At 40.9% G+C, this 19,326-nt stretch overlaps 1 protein-coding gene across 15 annotated transcripts in view; it reads left to right on the forward strand.

Moving 5' to 3' along the window:
• Positions 1-19,326, forward strand: part of CLASP1 (cytoplasmic linker associated protein 1) — a 144,996-nt gene that overhangs the window by 48,086 nt on the left and 77,584 nt on the right. For 10 of the 15 annotated variants that reach the window (XM_032190583.1, XM_032190584.1, XM_032190586.1 and 7 more), the window contains 10 exons: positions 8,890-9,042; positions 10,014-10,087; positions 10,889-10,981; positions 12,232-12,377; positions 13,029-13,164; positions 13,908-13,978; positions 14,937-14,996; positions 15,692-15,769; positions 17,555-17,722; positions 18,519-18,568. In XM_032190583.1, coding sequence (XP_032046474.1) covers positions 8,890-9,042; positions 10,014-10,087; positions 10,889-10,981; positions 12,232-12,377; positions 13,029-13,164; positions 13,908-13,978; positions 14,937-14,996; positions 15,692-15,769; positions 17,555-17,722; positions 18,519-18,568 — 1,029 coding nt within the window. Of the gene's footprint in view, positions 1-5,330; positions 5,485-8,889; positions 9,043-10,013; positions 10,088-10,888; positions 10,982-12,231; positions 12,378-13,028; positions 13,165-13,907; positions 13,979-14,936; positions 14,997-15,691; positions 15,770-17,554; positions 17,723-18,518; positions 18,569-19,326 lie in introns of those variants that run through there. The other 5 variants (XM_032190595.1, XM_032190598.1, XM_032190585.1 and 2 more) reach the window with 3 other exon arrangements.

Genomic DNA, 19,326 nt, shown 5'->3' on the forward strand with positions numbered 1-19,326 from the left:
ATTTTAAATGGTTAACTAATTAAAGTCTATTAATTATGCATCAGGCCAGGCATTCTGGGTGGAAATCACTGATGTGTAATGTGCATAGCACCATATAATTTCTGCAGCTGTAGTATCCGTGTTCTTGCATTAGCCTTTAACCAGGCAGATGAATGCCTTGGGGCAGAAGCCTTGGCTCTTGTTTTCTGTGGCTCCATGAGACTAGACCGATGGCCTTGCTTTTCTTCTTGTTCATCTGTAACTGCAAACATTGCATTTATTGGCTTGGGGGGGTCTGCCTGGAAAGTTTTGGATGCCCCCGGCTTCTTGTAGGATGAAACAAAGGTCTTGGACTAGGCCAGACCTACATCTTCCCCAGGGCTCTCCTGCACACCATACTGGCTTGACTTCACAGACCCAGCTATCCTGAGACCTGTTGCAAAAGGAAACAGGGCTGTGGCTTGTCATTTTTATCTCTTTGGAGGTATTTTTAGGAAGCTTACGTCTGCAGCATTTCTGCCTTTCTCCTACTCCAATGTGCTCTGGGAAACTGGAGGCAATAAGATGCTTCCAGCCTTTCTGTGACAGTGCTTTGTCCTAAAAATGTCAGGATGCTCTTCCCTTCCTAATACAGCTCTGTGTATTAGTTGTCACCACTTCACAACTCGATGTGGCGCGTTACAGAAAATGAACAGCCCTTCAGGAAGCAATATGCGAGAGCAAGATAAAATGCAATTTCCTTTTGTTGACAGTGATGCGCGGTACAGAGCAGCCAGCGCCTAGGTGAGCTACACTTAGTGATAATTACTGGGGTGGGTGAGGGATTTGCACGGGGAATGCCATTTGGGGCGTGCAGGCTGGAGAAGAAGATGCCTTTTGGGATGATGTCATGGCAGCAGATGGTGCTGATCGCTGGAAACCTGAACCACGCTCTGCTCTGTGGGGCTGGCGGCACCTGAGCAGTCTGCGCAGCTCTCCTGGCCTGTCTGGGTGAAAAGCAGCTGTCCATTTAAAGGCCTCAGATTCCTGGTGTGCCTCTTAATTCACTTCATTCCAAGAAGATACAGACAGTTGAGGTAAAACAAAACCACCTATTGATTCCCCAGGTACCAGCTTTTTCACGTGGGTTTTGGCAAATAAAGCCGAGCCCTGACCAGCAGATGTCTCCCTGGGAGCTCAGTTTAGCATGGCCTTCATAGCATTGCTGGGTACCAACCCCAGGAAACACAGAAAACTCAGTTCCAAGTCAGGCTTAGCTTCCAGTAACCTGTCAACAACTAAATTAAAACTTCAGTACCTTACGATGTGATTTCCACTTTCACCGAGCCACTCGCAAATATCCTGTCTGAATACACGTAAACCAGTTTTAAAAACTATATTGGGAAAATAAGCAAATATTTGGAACACTGCTCCCAGACTTAGTAGGAGGGAGAAAATGTGGTTTAGGAAAAAAGTTGTGTTTCAGAATGGAGCTTAATGCAGATTCTGGCAATGCCCTAAGAATTTCAACCTTTTTCAGCCTTGCTCTTCAACCTGAGCTGTGCTGCCATGCATGCCTGAGGAGGTGCTGCCCGACGGAGCTCCTGTGCTTCTGCGGGATAGAATTTTGCTGCCTAGTGAACAAAAGGCAGAATAACTCCATCCCTTTTTTAGAATTATTTGCCTAAATGATTAAACTTTGCCAAGGACGAGGAGAAACCTTACCATGGGCACTGTGCAGCACAGAGGATTAATGCTAGTTAAATGGCAAGCTTTGTGCTTTACCTGCTGTTCAAAAATCAAGCAACTTTCCTTAATTAATTCTTACGCTTCTGGAAAAAGGTATTTCCTAACTCTAAAAGATCCCAGTGGTCCATCCTGTAGATAGCTTTTCTCATTGATTGGTATCTCCGGGGCTGAGGTTATGTGACCCATTTTATGTTTCTATCTGTGAAGATTATGCCAGCAAGACCTCTGTGAGGAGGTGTAGGGTCTTTTGCTTGCAGCTACTGCTGCGAATTTTTGCTATGCACAATTTAAAGGGTGTTTTCTGGGGTCTAGAACAAAAAAAGGGGCAGAACCCACAGGTAAAGGCACCAGGGAGAGCTGCAGCAGTGGAACAAGTGACACCATGTTGCTGAGCGTGTGATGGGCTGAAATAATTGGTGTGAGTGTAGAAAGCTGCGGTCAGAGATAATCCTATCTTTGTACAGGCAGCTGGGCTATGAACTGCAGGCTCATGCTCCGAGAGGTCAAACATCCTGCCTTGGGTGGCAGGGAGGCTAGGTGTGGTATAGGAAAAAGCTGATTTTGCCCTTTAAACCCAAACTGAATGCAAACACATGGGCTTTTGGGGTGTTTTTATTTATTTATTTATTTATTTATTTATTTATTTATTTTTTATTTTTTATTTTTTTTGCAAGGTGTGTGTTGTGGATTTCCTGATGTAATTGAGGTCTGGTGGAAAGCTGTGTGTGGCTGGCTGGAAAAGGCACTGTGAGAGTATTGTATTTCCAAGGGTGACTTCGTGGAAAACAAATCTTTTTCTCTTTTGCTTTTTGCCTTGTGTGCATGTCTGTGTCTGTCTCGATTTTTTTATTTCAATCCATATGGAGAGAAGTCTGCCTCTGTGCAGCCGCTAACAAATACGTTTGTGATCCTTGTTTAGTTATTTGTATGAATTGCACTAAAATAATCAGTGGAACTGATGAACAGAAGTTTCTGAGAAGTGCTTTGGCTGCTGTATTCTTAGTTGTGTTAACACACATGCCATTAGAAAGTGCATGGTGTGGGTTGTTAGCATGAAGACAAAATATTGTGAACTTACAGCTTTAAAAATCATATTTTGAAGCAAAACAGTTCATAATGGTTAAACCCTTTTTATTAGTCTCTAGTTTTCAAATCTTTAAGGCTCTTGTTTTCAACTGTCCCTGCTGTTATCATGGATAAAACTTACATTGGAACCGCCTGATTCCAGGATTGGAAATTATAAAATCCCTCAGAAAAGTGACTTGAATCATTCATGAGCAGCATGATTTTGGATTGGTCTTCTACCAGAAGATTTTGTCTGATTTGTCAGGCTAGTACTTGAGAACAGATTTCCATTTTGCAGGGGCTATTTCTTACCCTCTTTGGTCTAAGTTAGTATTCACTTTCTATATGTAGACTGTGTCTGCCTAGTCTGTTGGATGCTGTTGTGTCAGGGTCTGTGTACATTCAGTTAACTTTATTATGCTGGAATTGGTTTAAAAAATGTGGGATTCCTGTCTCACCAAAAATGTGACTTATTGCTGCTACTGTCAGATTGCTTTTCTGCTTCGAGGGATGGCAGAAAACAATATGCTGCGAGATTGCAGTGGCTGTGTGCTGATAGACTGAGCAGGAGGTATATCAAAACAATTGCCTGCCTATAAATATGATCTATGTGGAGCACAAAACAATTGAAAGTATTACTGCTTTCAGGAATATTATTACTCTTTGTGGTGGCAGCTGAAGACCCGTTAGGTTACGAGCATCATCATTAGCTCATAATTAGACTGAATGAGGCAGCAGTTAAAGCGATGAATCTCATTTCCTAGCTAAGAAAGGAAAACTGAAACCCTTGGATTAAAGCCAAGGATTATTAAAATAAAAAGCAAGTATTCATCCACTTACCTGGCACGCTGTGACTCTGTGCTGATGTTGTTGGATTGGCTCTGAGCACCACCTTATCTCTGCTTGATCATGGTCTCTGTGTTAATATATTTATTATGGTCATAAAATATTGTCTTTATTTACAGTGTAGGAACCTTTATTAAGAAGAACAACTCTCCCGCACAATTCTCTTCTAGTTTGCAAAGGGCAACATATAAGAAATAAGTGAAGAAAGCCAAAGTGATGGTGATACACAGGTGTCTGAGGGTGAATGCCTGAAAAACATGGACTAAGTGCAGGTGGGGTCACATCTGCCAAAAGGAGGAGAAAGGAGGGGCTTGAGAAGCATCCTGCATGGCCTTTGGCATCGGTGCATTTGCATGCTGCGTGTCCTGTGCATCTAAAGAGGCTCCGTGGCTCTCCAGGGAGCTGGGCTTTGCCTGCCAAGAGGGGCTGAGCACGGGGCTGTGGTGTGCTGAAACCTCTTTCAGCCTCAGCGTTGGGGGCTGTGCTCCTGGTGTCAGACCTGTGCAGGGGCTTCCTCTGGTACTGCCCAGCCTCACCTGTATGTGGGGGGAGGACTGGTGAGGGATGTGCAGGTGGTTTGCTTGTATGTGAGCAAAAATCAGCTCATGGGCTTTGCTGCAGGTGCCAGGGAGCCAAGTGGTTTTGCACAGCCACCTCACAGCTGTCTCGGAGCGAGGGATTTACAGGAGAAAACGTCTGGCTTCATTTCTGTAGCTGTTGAAATTCTTGAACGTGGTTTTAAAATATTTTCTAATAGAGATCCCTGATTTCCTTTGGGATGGCATAAATAGGTTGTTTGCGGTAAAGAGCTGAAAGCCAGGTGGAAAAACCTAGAGAGTAAGCAGTGCTGCTGCAGATCCTGCTTCTTTCTTCTCGGTGCTTCACCCCATTTAGGTATCAAGCTAGAGATTTTGAGTGCTTATATTTAAACGAGTAGCTGAAGGGGTGGAGGGAGGCTGTGTGCTGGGAAGGGAAGTTCGTGCAAGTTGCCTGCTGCCTTCAACTGCACCAGCTTGGACGTGGGGTATGTGATAAATGGGCACAGTGGGGCTAGAGCAGACCAAGTAAGACCAAGTACCTTGCAGAGACGGGCCCCAAGGCCATAGCAGGGCGTCTGTGATCGAGCAGACATAATTGTCAGCTGTTTTCCCCGTCTCCAGTCAGCACAGTTAGCTCTCTCCTCTAAAGCCGTACAGGTAAATAACTAGATTTCAGTCTGGCGTCGTAATGTTTTTAAAAGCAAAAAGCATCTCACTTCATCAGAGAGGAAATCTGAGCCCCAATTACTTTGCTTTAAAAGGTCCCAGGCTGATAGTTCAGGCAGGGAAAATGCCGGCTCCTATTCTCTGTGGTCCCCGAGCAGCCGGCGCAGCCTCCTCTCCCTCTTTAACACCTTGGCCAGACGTGAAGGGGTTACATTTTGAGATGAATAATGACTAAATTTATTCATCATGGACAAACGATGACAGCTGTTGAGATGCTCCTGTTAGCGCTTCCCAGGGGATAAAGTCAGGCTGGCTCCCAGCGCCAGCCAGCCCAGCCAGGCAGAGGCAGCTCCTCTGCAGCCGGATTGTTCGTCCCGGCTTCCCCTCGCGAGCAGGGAATTTCCTTCCTAGAAGTGCCCTGAAGTTTCCTGGGCTGAGATGGGTGTTCCCGAGCATCCTGCGGAGCCGCTGGAGAGGACTGAAGCCATGGCTGTTTGAATCCATGTGCGAAGACAGCATGCCTAATGAATCCGAGGGGCAATGATTGATTATGCTCTGGGCTGAAAGCCGCGGCTCTCCGAGAAGCACCGTTACATCTGGACACGCTATGGAAAATATGAAGGAATGTTGAGGAAGCTTATTTGCAGAAGGATATGTACTTGTAAGCTATTCTTTTCTTATTAAATAATGTAAAGGGATTGAAAAATTTAAAGCAAACTGTGTTCTCTGCTTCCCTAAGACAGCAGAGTGGTGAGCAGACAAAGGCCCCTTTTACAGGGGCATGTCTCGGATGGAGAGCACTATGTCCCTTATAAATGAGCATGGGGGGTATGCGTGGGAGAATATCCGTGGTTATTTAATGGTACAACGTCGTACTGATTCTGCTTTGGTGCACCTCTGCTGGAGGGATGAGTTACACCCATGCTGAATTTGGCACCTCGTGATTTGTAGACGGGCTGCAAAAAAATATGATCCTAGCTGAACTGATTGTTGTGATCACGAGTCAATGGATGGGGGGGGAAAGGCTTTTTGAAGATAATGGGCAGTAGCTTATTTTTCTCTTATTTTCTGAACTCCCACGTTCAGGTTTCTTTCTGTTCTTTGTTTCTCTTTCTGTCCTGCACACGTGCTGCTGAAAGACTTGGTGTGCAGTTGTGAATGTCTCTGTTATTCTGCGCTGCTCAGATCAGAAAATGCTCTTTGGTTATTGAAGGAATATTAGATAACTGTTTTTTTTTTTTATTTTTTTATGGACTTAATGAAGATGTGATTGTAACCTAAACATCCCCAAAACTGTGAGCTAGTTGGTTGCTTTTTTTTTTTTTTTTTATTGGAGCATTGTTTTAGTTAATACTCAGAAACCTGTTTTATACTGATTTAATTGCTAAAATGCTACTGAAGTGCAATCATTTTAATATTTTTTTCTGAATTTGTATGTGTTACATAAAAGAGCAAACCACACCCTCTTTTCCTTTTGGAGGGCTGAGGTTTTAAAAATGCAGATACAAGAGGGAGGGAGTTAAATGAGAGTGTCTAGGTAGGCTGTAATGTGACTGATGGAGGATTCTGTTACCAGCTGCAAGTGATTTTGAAGTAATAAACTATGTTTTGAGTATGACTGATATGCTCTTGGCTGGTAATATATATGATAAATAGTCGTTTGTTTAGTATCTAAATGCAGGCATATGAAATAAATGTAACTGGGGCAAATTTTGTCTGGAAGATTTTGTATTCGAGGTCTGTACGAGTTTATCTGCATCATTAAACCCCTTCCTAGAGGCTTCAGGGCTTACACATTTTAAAGTCTTATTTTGATCTGCCATAACCTTCCCTGCAATTCTGAGCAAATGTTTTTGAAATAATTCCTGTTTGAACTAGACTGTATCTTTCAGGGGAGAAAAAAAAAATGTTTTCAATAACTTCTTGTAGTGGAATATGATGGATAAGACACCTTGTAACCTGTGGGTAGTAATTCCTGTGATGATTGCACAAAATGACAAAAACAAAACAAAACAAAAGAACAAACAGAAAAGTGTTTGATTTGTTTATAAATTCCATCTGGTCACCTTGTTGGATATTTTCTGTTAGAGAAACATTATTAATAAATCACACTGGAAAAGTATATTACTGAGTCTGCAGTTACTGACCATACAATCAAGTGACTTGTTACGCATCAGATCAGGCTAAACCATTCCCTGCAGTGAACTTTCGCTTAATTTAATTAAAACACGTTTTCCAGTCCTTTTATCGTTCTCATGGCTCTTCCCTGAGCTCTTGTCTAGCCATGTATCTTGTTTTTGAGTGATACATGTCAGAACAGAGGGTTATCAGTGTCGATTGGGAGGTAGCACGTCCTGCATGGCTGCTTTAGGGTACTGTGATAGATCCCCCATACTAAATGTGTCAGTTCTTCTCCTTAGCTGTATGACCTGACGTTTCTTGATAAAGTTCCTGTGTTCACTTTTGCCTGAACAATAGTTGAGGTTATTACCCCTGCTTGCCTTTAGAAGTTACGTTTTTTGCTAGCCCTTTCCCATACTCCCAGACTGTTTGAACGTGAGCAGTAATGGAAAGTGTCCTTGGGCACCTTCCTGACCATGTTGGGTGCTGTCTGCCTGCTGCCTCAGTGCTGTGGCTGGAGTATGGCAACACGTGGGTGTGCAGCTCTCAAATGGGGGTTTTAGGTTTTCAGATGATCCTTTACAGGTCTTCTGTGCCCAGCTGTTAGTGAGCCATTTGGGGGAGCGAAAGCTGAGGTCAATACAAGCTGTTCCATGACTCTTTCTTTTTGCCTTCCCTAGAATGTCTTACTGTTATCAATTTATTTTCTTACTTTTAGAGTGCTCAATGTGTATTGAATTTCACTTGTTAGCGTCTAACTAGGAGCCAGTATTGGTTACTTGATACTCCCAGGTGCTTTCCTGAACAGGGATGGATTAAAGCACCTGCTTGTGTCCCTTGCTGAGTGATATTCACTAAGGAAATATTCCTGAAACAGCAGAGAGTGGGGGCATACCTTGGATTATTGGGTAGAGATGGGCATGCACCAGGTCTCAAGTCTTGAATGAAGCTTTAGTGTGGAGAAGCGAAGTGAGGGGGACTGCGTATGTGTGTGTCTAGCCTCAGTAAAATATACACACCATCTACATCAGCTGTCCAAATGTTTTGTCACCCTTCAACCTAAGGCCAGTTTTCAAAGTGGAAAGCTAATCTGTGTAAAACTGCAGCATAAGCACTCTTTTGGAATTGAAGTGACCTTCAGCAAGAACCGAAGCGGCTCTAACTCATTTCAAGTTAATATATGTTCGCGTCTGGAAGTGGGGCCTGCATTTTTCTTTAGTTGTATACAAAGGATTCATTAAGCTTCAATTAACACAATACTTTTTTTTTTTTTTTTTTTTTTTTTTTTTTTTTTTTTTTTTGATTTAGGGTAACTTTTGCTGTTTTCTTGTAGACAAAGTGTTGATAGTTTAAAAAGTTAACGTGGGGTTGTAGCTCTGGGTTGGGTTTTTGATTAATGGTCCCAAAGAGAAAAATCTGTGGCTTACCAACAGCGTAGGTGTTGCCCTGTGATCTATCCTGGGTTAGTCTGTTCTTTATTCTTCATCTCATGCAGGCAGTTAGGATGGTGTGAAAGGGCAGCCAGTTCTTCCTTGTCCTTTCTATGCTTGGATTTGCTCGTGTTCTTGGTTTTACTGCAACCCATGTGGGAAATAGCTCTTGGAAGCAAAAACAACAGATACAGACTGTAGGCACCCCAAGTTATTAGCTGTGGCTAATCTTCTCATTGTAAATCTGTGGTTTTCTTTTTCTGTCTGGACACATGCATTAAAGGGTAATAATGCAGTGGCTGCAGTAGCGTAGGAGAGGGCTCAGTGGCTGGCAGCCATTCCTGAATAACCGGGGCTCTAGCATGAAGAAGCCGCCAAGGTGGGAACTGGCAGAGCAGACCTGACTCCAGCGTCAGTAGACCATGTAATCTGTTTGCCACCAGTGGGTGTGCTCCTTGTGAAATCTCTTTGCTTCATCAGACTTATGGTTGACTATGCTTTTTTTTTTTTGGCAGATAAAAATTTTGATGATGAAGACTCTGTGGATGGGAACAGACCTTCCTCAGCTAGCTCCTCTACATCTTCAAAGACCCCTGCAAACTCACGCAGGGTTGGGATGGGGACTACCCGCAGACTTGGGTCTGCGCCTCTGGGATCCAAGTCCTCAAGTAAGCTGATAGCATTTATGAATTTACCTTTATGCAAAGTATATGTAGTTTTCACATTTCAACTTATTTCGTGGACTTTCAGGCTGTGTAATTCTCAGATTGGCCCTGAGGATCCAGTAATAGATTATCCCCCATGTGAGACCATTACATGTGTGTTTGTTGAAATGCCACAATCAGTGAGGGTCACAGAGCAAACAGCCCCCGCATCTCTGTAATGCGTGTTGTTGCATTTGTGAAAGGTTGGAACTGTGCAGCTGTGCACTGAGGGCTTTGAGAAAATCATGTCAGTGATGCAGGGTGTGAATTTTTGTTTTTTATAGCTGCAACTCTGCAGCTGGACTGAGGCAGGCTGCTTACAGCTACGTGCTAAACTTTGGCCTGTGCAACCTACAACTGATCTGTTGGCTTCTTCTAAGACCTTTGGGCATAGCTCATAGTGAATGTGAGCAAGAAAAGGGAGCAATAATTCTGAATGTGGGCAATAATTCTAAATGTCATTACAAAACATCCAGAGAAGCAGAGGAAGTTTCCTGTGCCCCAGTCTCTAATCTGATTAATATTCCAGTGTCTATTTATCTTCGTTATCATTTGTCTATTTGTGTACCTGTCAGGAGATCTGCACCTTCATCTATTATAGATAGGATTAAATCCTTTAAAATAAAATCTCCTGTGTAATTAGAGCAAATATTCCCTTTCATCTTTCAGAATGTCCCCTCTAACTGTTGAGTGACTACTGTAATGACTTCCATAATGTGCCCTCTGTGCCTAGGAGTTGAAGGATGCCATGCATGTGCAGTCTGTAACTGGCATTGAATTTCCCTGCCTCTGTTGTCATTACATTTGCAGCACTGGGAGGCTGTGTGGGTAGTGAACTTTCTCCTGATTAGGTGCCTTGACAGATAGCTAGTGGTTTCTTAATTGATTCTCTTGTTGATAAGAAAATTGAAAAGGCTTTTTCATATGCATGTCAGCAGCCAAAGAGGGAGCAGGTGCTGTGGATGAAGAAGACTTCATTAAGGCATTTGAAGATGTCCCAACAGTTCAGGTAAGTAGAACTGTCTGCTAAAGTACATAACACAAAACAGCAGAAGATGGATGTAGGATCTAATCACTGACAAATTGAGCTTCACTTGACTGCTGGCAAATCTTAAGGGGAAGGTAAGCTGAAAGTTGTAGGGAGGCAACTTTGAAGTGGTAGTAGCTGCCAGTAGTGTGTGTGAAATGCTTAGAAGTGGAGGGAAAGGGGGTAGGAGGATTGCGGTGAGGACGCTGAGCTGGAACTGGATGTGCATGTTGAATAGCACTGTCTGGTTGAACAAAAACTTAAGTCAGCAAAAGCCTCCCTACATTTCGTCTGTGCTGTATGCAAACTGAAAGGAGTAAAGGTGGTTTGTACTTCCAGAATCACTGTTGTGAGTGCTATGACAGGATGGCACATTTTTGCTGGCAGATTTACCTGGGTAGCTGAAATGTGTATCCGCTCTGCTTCACCGGAGTTTACTTGTTGGGACAAATGAGCACAGCTTGAGTTATGCATTAGACTTTTAACTTTTCATACTGACTTTTGTTCTTTTGCTAGGCACTCCAGGAATACTGCTTAAAATTGTGAAACTATAGTAAAATAACAGAAGATGACCCTTTTGATCTTCGTGTGGTCATGTAATAATTTTTGATTGCAGGAAGTATGTAAATTCTTTTCATTATGCAAAACTAGCTAGCGTGTCCAAGGCTAGCATGTGACAGTTGAGCATTGAGGGGTAGAGGACAAAAGAATGTAGATGGGAAATGATCTTATTTTCTGGAGTAAATCTCACGTTATGTTGCTACTCTGTATTTAAATTTACAGATTTATTCTAGCCGGGATCTTGAGGAATCCATAAACAAAATAAGAGAGATACTATCAGATGACAAGCATGACTGGGAACAAAGAGTATCTGCTGTGAGTAGTGATCTTTGATACGAACTCTATTAATACAAGGTTTTCCTGCACTGAACTCCTCCCATGAAGAGGATACTGGGAAAATCTCAGAGTAAGGCTAAAATGCATTGTAAGTGGTGAACATCTGTTATGTTTCCCCAAGCTTGGGGGAAATGTTTCCTTATGAGACTGAATTTAAACCACATCTGTGGAGGAAATTGCTATTTTTGATATAGAAAGAACCTGGAGAGACAACATCAGGTTGAGCTGGAAGTCATGCAGGAATTCCAGATGTAAAGCTAGAAATTTGCTAGCAGATGCTGAAATCAAAACGTCAGAAGTGGGATTCAGAATCTCTTAAAACTTCTTGATGAGGCAGAACGTCATTTTGCCTAGAGAGCTTATTTATACTTCTGCAAAAAGGAAATACAAAACAATTCAGAAAATTTACACACTTAAAAATTTGAATAAATGACTACAACCGTGGGAAATGTAGTAGTGTGAAATCAGGCATTATAAGCATGGCAAGATTCAGTCTTATATTCTGACGTGAGCTGTTTCCATAGTATAAATATTATATACAGTAGACTTTCATTATTGGTATAGCAACTTTGACATGTCTGTCAAATCATATATTACAGATCTGAGTGTCAAATTGTGCTGATTCAGCGTACTTCATTTTTCTTTGCTCTAGTGAGAGCAGTGAGCTTAAACTGAGGCAATGTACGTATGCATCAGTATTCATGAGGACCTATGGAGTTATCTGAAAAAATGTCTCCATGATGAAATCCATCATGTCTCCATGATGAAATGACCAGTATTAATACTGGTCCCAGTATTAATAGCAAATATGCTGTTCGGATGAGGTCAGGGTTGCGCTTCCAGTAGAGCCAGATAATTAATGAAGTCAATGGACATGTTCTAGGTACATCAGTGGAACTCAGATCTGAGTATGAACCAAGTCTTTTAAGTTATTAAGGGGGAGCAGAGGAGAACTTTTGGTCTAAAAAGTAATGTTTGGGTTATTAATGATAAGTAGGAGTAGCTGTATGCAGCACTTCTGGATTCCTGTAACAGTTAGCTAGCATGCTTATTTTATTGTGCATTCGTAGTATGTTAGCTTGTGAGTTAAGATCTGAAATAAAAATTGCTCAGACTGATTTAAGAAGTGGTGTTCCTCAACGTGTGTAGTTGTACAGGGACCCTGGACATAACCGTCCTTGTGTATATTGCTCATTAACAGTCACTGCTTTGTTTTATGGTACTAACAGTTGAAAAAGATCCGCTCCTTACTCCTGGCTGGAGCTGCAGAATATGATAACTTCTTCCAACACTTGCGACTCTTGGATGGAGCATTTAAATTATCTGCTAAAGACCTGCGGTCTCAGGTAGTGCGAGAGGCTTGTATCACCTTGGGGTAAGTTTACTTTCTAAACACACTTAAAATGTGTTGTAGAAACAGGAACAACTGCTGATTAAAATACAGTCAAGGATGTGACTGGCGCTGTTAGTAATATATACTAATAGGCAGGACATTCTGTTACAGCCATTTAAAACTATGTAGGCTACCAACTGAAGGTGTACAAACCTGTATTCTTGAGTTTTAAATTATGTTAATTAAGATATGCTGAATGAATGAGCAAGCTTTGTGTTCGTGTTCTGAGAAAATCATTTAACAAGAAACAGGGTGCTGCAGTGTTTCTAGCAGATTGGGGTGGATTCGCACATACAAAGGCAAAAACGATAACTTCAGAGAAACTGCAATACAAACTAACAATTTCAGAGAAATACCTGTACTCAGCATTGTACCTCTTGTTTGTTAACAACTGTTTAGCTGAAAAGGTTACTCTATTTCATGACAAACTTATTGTTTGTCAAAGTTCAGGTGAACGCAGAATGTAAGAAATGAAAGTCAAGGAACTATTTCTGAAAGTGTTCTCTGGAGTTGGGGAAGAGGTGCCTGTTGTGAAGAGTGAGATGTCAAATATGCTAATGTCAGATGTTCTGTACAACCTGACGCTCTTAATCCTCAGCACACTTACCAGCATGACTTCATTCTGTTTTTCAGACATTTGTCATCAGTTCTGGGAAACAAGTTTGACCATGGGGCAGAAGCCATTATGCCAACAATTTTTAATCTAATTCCAAATAGTGCCAAAGTCATGGCCACTTCTGGTGTTGTAGCAGTTAGATTAATCATTCGAGTAAGTATAAGTCAAAAGAGAACAAAATATTATCAATTTCAAATGCTGTGGTGTTTCTGAGAAAGTATGAATGTCACTGCAAGGAAAATTAGATCAAATGCCAAATCTGCTTTTCTGATTATGCTAAGCTTGTCTGCCTTAGATGTTGTGAAGCCTTGTGTAGACTAATGATGATAGATCAGTCCTTACAAACTAGTAGGAAAAAGTAATAGAAATGGTAGGAGAAATGCTTTTTTACAGAGTAAGATGTTTATATCCCTCTGAAGTGAGCAAACTTTTTTTCTTTAAATTGGTTTTAAACCTGACTTACAGTACAGACTTATGCTCTTAATTGTGCTATAAAACTCCTCTTGGGCAGCACCTGCTGCCAAAAACCATTAGGTTGCAGAGATGACTGTGCCTAATGATGCAGTGAGTAAGCTGTAGATAGCTTGACACCTCTTAAGTTGTAATCACTGACAGTTTAGATCCTCCTCAAGTGACTTCAGCTCTTTGACTCATTGGAGCCTGTCATTATAGAAGAAACTAAAAATTTTTAAGGATATTTTTAGAGATAAGATATATTTTTAATAATAAAAATCTGTCCATATTTGTTAGTGTTCCTTTATTTGGCAGTTCTATTTTTAGGAATTGAACAAAAATATTTATGTATAGGTCTCAGGTGGCTAGAGGAAATGGCTTTTCATTCCATGGAACTGCAATGTAAAGCTGTCTTCCTGTTTTTGTTCTTCCTTTTGTTCTAGCATACGCACATCCCTCGACTAATACCCATCATAACCAGTAATTGTACCTCCAAGTCTGTCGCAGTTAGAAGGTGAGCATTTAGTTTGAGTTTCTTCTATTGTTTCACAGTAAATAGGTTCCATGTACTTTTTGATAACGTTCATGTATCTGTTTTTATTTATGGAAAGGGCTGTTATAGACATTTTTGCAGAGAATGCACCTCATTCTGCCCCGTGAGTTGGGATCAAATACAAAGTCAGCTGTTCTGCATAAGACACAGCACTGCAGATAAGAAAAGACACTTTTTCTCAAAGAAATGCTCTTTAAATTAATCTTTGTACTTGTTTATAATGTCATATTAGTTTTTTTTTTGTTTGTTTGTTTTTTTACAGGCATGTTTCTCTTCCCCACTACCTAGCTTTCTAGTGATATGTATTCTTTGAGTCAGTCAGCAGAAGTAATGTTCAGTGGTAATTGTCATCTGGAAGTTGAGCTGTATGTGCTAATGGTCCTCTCTGCATTTAAAATCCAAGTGTGCTCCAGTCCAGCTGCCTCACTTGGAGATTCTTGCCTGTGCCATACAGATTAATTTTCTTCTTGTTAAATGAAAAGCTGATGAATTCAGTAACAAGCCTTGAAAAAAGTCACGGCACACAAATGCCTTCATTTCTTGAAATGAGGAAGGGAGATTGAAACTGTAGAGAAGCTAAACATGAAGTTTCCATATGAAGTTTGAACTAATGGGTACTGAGTAGGATTAACTTGCATCTTCCACATCTGTCCTGTATAATGAAGAAACAGGATTTGGGGGTTTTTGTTACTTTATGTAAAACCCTCTCATCAGAACTCTCTGTAAAGAGGTGACTCCCATTACGTTGTTTATTGATGGCATTTATAGAGATGTTGCTATTTTTATTGGGGTCTGTACTGAAATCTAATGTCCCAAGCAGTGTCATAACAAACGATTGCTGCTGTGCAGAGGCAGGTACAGTGAATTCAGAGAGCTTCTTAACTTAAAAGAACTCAGCATTTCTCCTTTTTCTTCTCAGGCGCTGTTTTGAATTTTTAGACCTGCTGCTGCAGGAGTGGCAAACTCACTCCCTAGAAAGGTAAGCTCTGAAAACAAGTAGGTGGGTTGATTCTCACCTACTAATGTCTGGGGAGGTTAGGCCTGTAGAAAGGGCAGTCGTGGAGTTGAGATTGTCATGTAGCAGAGATTTTTGTGGTAAGAAAAGCACCGACACGTACACGTATGCTCTTCATCCCTGTAGTTCTGGCAGGCAGAGTTCAGTGAATCTCTTTATGCCAGCCCTGGAACACCTGTCTGAATGAATCTATGAATTTAATAGATTTGCACCCTAAAGTGAGATGATGAGGTAAAGGCTGCTACACATCTAGCAGGAGCATCTCAGGCTTGTACAGCAGTTCACACTAATGAACAGTGGAAGGAATTGTTGGGGATACAATTGGGAACAGTCCAGTTTCCTTAGCCCTTGGACTGCCCAAACTCTTTAAGGGTTAAGAGTATTTTTACACCCAAATAGTTTAAACTAACCAACTAAAGACCGTTCTATGAAGAATGCTGCTTGCCTTTTCGTACTCAACAATGTGAGTGAAATAAAACTGGGTTATAAGCGTAAATAAATCAAGGCTCCAAAGGTTTTTGCATGGAAACAGGAGGATGTGATGAACTCTGTTCATTGAGACTGAGGCAAAATCACATTATTCGTTTGTTTGTAAGCGTAGCACTTCTTTCTGTGATTTTCATCTTTCACATTTGGATAATGCTTCCTTCTTATTTCAGACACATATCAGTGTTAGCTGAAACGATAAAGAAGGGAATTCATGATGCAGACTCTGAAGCCAGGATAGAGGCAAGAAAGTAAGTAGAAGCTACTGGTGTCTTTTCTTCCCCTTCTATACCCATATATTGCAAGTTTAAGCTGTTGCATCTTGGAAACTTAAGTCCAGACAAGCAATGTTCTGCTGGCAGGTGAGGTTAACACTCCATTAAAGCTGAGGGAGTGTGGTCTTAGCAGGAGATGTCATGTGAAGTGATCACATAGGGCTCAGTTATATATTTGTTTCCTGGTTTCTAGCGGTGCTTATTTTGCTTTGTTCTCTAGTTGTTTATTGTCTTTTTACCTGCCTGAGCAGGTACAATATGTACCTGGGCTTAACATACAAGATTTTAGTGTCGATAACTAGTAGCTTTGTCATTTGATGTTTGAGATGCTTGGGTTTAACTGAGATTTCTTCTACTTAGTACAACAATGCAACAACAACAATTATGTGTTTTCTTTTTGGCCTGTATGCAAGACTGGGTCATCTGCTACTCTTGAAACAGAAGTGTCTGTGCTAGTACATTGCTAAATGGTATTGTAAATTAAGGAAATATTTTGACACGGAAATAAGATCTTTTTGCATATCTATAGGAAACTTCTACGTTTGCATTTTTCTTTTGTTGAAGTTCTCTTGCATTTCCAATAATGTGTTTGCACTTAAAGTACTGTGCTGCTATACTATCATCATATTTTTGTGAACAGAAGATGACAGGAACGTTTTTCAGAAAGAGGGTGCTGTTAAATCACTAAATAAATGTTGTTAATCTAAACACTGTGTTATAAACAGAGCTATTTCATGGTAGGCCTGTTTAGATCCTTTTGAAAGGGAAAATGTGCATCACTGAAAAACATGGTATGCACTGAGACTTCACAGCAGGTGACTAGTTAAGGTGAACAGAGAGCAAGGAGAATGGCATGAGACTTTAAAGAACAGGCTTAATTCTCTTTTCACATGCTTCTTGATTAGGTGTTGCTGATTGTGAGACAAATTTCTTTCCTTCTAGTGATGCGAAAACGCATGTGACTTCTCTGAGGACTGACTGGCACATACAAACAATTCTTGATTCATTTCAGCTAACAGTCTCGCTCATAAACTCATAAACTACCCATTAGTTGCCTCCTGAAAAGCTCTGAGAGCCTTCATCTCCTTTGTGATGAGAGTGAATGGTGTTTTAGCATCAGCCAGGAGATTTGTTCCAGAGAGGAATTCCTTCCCTCATCTTGAAATGCTCTTTTACTTTCAGCATGACACTGATTGGAAGTCTGTAGGAGCATCTCATTCTTTTTCTTCCCGAAAGACAATCAGCAGATTCAGCTCACTACAGAAGATCTGCCTCTGCAACATGTATAAGAACTGCTTGTTAAACTTAAGAAATACTTGCTGGTGCTTTTTCTGAACCAGGCCCATGCATGTGTGTTCTGCTTTTGGCTTGTTTTAAGAGTAGCTTTGAGGACGTAGTCTCAAACTAGCATCAGGCTAGTTATGGGTCTAGTCTGGGTCTATCTCCTATGTACATTAGACAGACAAAGATACAACAATTTCCTTTCTCTTAAAGCTTTTTTGACTACTTGTGTTTTCACAAAGTCACAAATGGTGTGCTTCTTGGTTTTGTTTGCTTTGTCTTCTCTGGGGTTGTTCCCCCAGCCCACTGTGCTACTCAGCAACATGTCTGAAGTACATCATGGAGGCAGTAGATAACTGAAATGAATAAGCTAATGAGCCCGCTAATGCCATTAGTGGAAAAGGCTCTGACTGTACCTGTGCTCCAGTGACCATTAAAATATGGCAAGGAAATATTACTAGCGCTGTGCCTTGTTTCCAGGTGTTACTGGGGTTTCCACAGTCACTTCAGCCGAGAGGCAGAGCATTTGTACCACACTCTGGAGTCCTCCTACCAGAAGGCCCTGCAGTCGCATTTGAAGAACTCTGACAGCATTGTGTCCTTGCCACAATCGGATCGCTCCTCCTCCAGCTCCCAGGAGAGTCTCAAGTAAGTCTTTCAGCATCGCTACCTCTCTTGGTCTAAAGAACTGCAGAGATGACCATGGCTTCCTCAAATTCAGGGGAGCTGCTTTGGGTACTCTGAGCTATGCTTGTCTCATCTGGTCTTCATTTGGCCTCAACACTTGGTTATGTCAAATTTTCTTTTTAGTTAACATTATATTAAAATGCAGGAAAACTCCATTACTGGCTTAAAAAATAAAAATTATCTTGACACCATAAATAACTTTTAGTGTGCTTTTTGTGCTTGGAAGACACTGCTAGCCATTCCTTCCAGATGGGCTGAAAACAATGCTTGGATTGAAATTCTTTGTTTAGCATTCATCTTAGAGGTGCGAGATGGCCTTTTGCTGTATAAGAGGAAAAAATGCCTAATCTAACTTTGAGTTGTAATTGCAAAATCAGTATGTAACTTTTCTGAAACATTCATATTACTAGCTTCTCTTGAAGAGATAGTCAATTAAGCTGCAAATGTCTGCAGCTGAAGTGTTAGACACATATGAAAAATACCCATAACATACTAACACAACTCTTTATATCCACAGAAAGCATTCTTAAAGAAGTCTTCTTGCTCAAATAATATAATTTTTTTTTTCCTAGTGTATTTGTAAAGAATTTTATGGTGGTGCTCTATTTATTTTTACACAATAAGCTTTGTCAGTCTATTCCTGAATGTAAATAACTTCCTATTAACTCAATTATGAATCGAGGGAACAGAGTAGTACTATTACTGCTGATTGTGAAATACCAGCTTTGTTTTAATAAATATTTTTATTTACTTCTAGCCGTCCACTGTCTGCCAAAAGAAGTCCTACTGGAAGTACTACATCGAGAGGTGAGAGTAGTAGCTGAAAATACGGTGAGGTGTTGCTGAGGAAATGTGATGAAGTAGAATGAGAATTTTTGATACTGCATGGACAACTTTGCTGCTTACTGCTCCTTAAAAATGGCACCTTATGTAATTTTTTTAATTGGTTTTAGGTTGTACACCCCTTTTTGTACAACAACCTCTGATGTAATAAGGCCTTTGAAAGCTGGTAAACCTGTTATTGTCTGCACCTGAAGGGAAGGCTAAAAAGCCTTCAAAGTTGTAGTCAACATATGTTTAGCTGTGAAATAGCTGGGATTAACTTCTGCTGATGCTAGTACATAGAGCTGCATAGCCTACTGGTGCATTCAGCTTTTCTCTCATTTATTTTTTTGTGGTTTCAGCACTTATTGGAGGCATAGTCTGCACAAAGTCCTCCAGTGCTAAATTATATCTTGCCAGTCTGTTTTTAACATCAGATGGAATATTCAGGTGTAGCCAGGAGTGGCTGACGTTACTTCATAGAAGACTTATGTGCAATGGCAAGGGAATATGTAAGAATGAATGCTTGCTTATTTAATAGGCATCTTTATTCTCTTGATTCATATACCCAAGCCTATATACCTGACAAGTACAGGCAGCTGTACTATCCTAAGTAAATGCATATAATAATCTAAATAGTAAATTTTAATATACCACATTACAGACAAAGCTTTGTTAGTAGATGGTAAGCCACCTTCTAGCCCTATCAGTATACTCTGCTGATGATACCTTTATGTATACCT

Source organism: Aythya fuligula, chromosome 6 (genome assembly GCF_009819795.1).
Source record: "Aythya fuligula isolate bAytFul2 chromosome 6, bAytFul2.pri, whole genome shotgun sequence".
Taxonomy (NCBI): Eukaryota; Metazoa; Chordata; class Aves; order Anseriformes; family Anatidae; genus Aythya; species Aythya fuligula.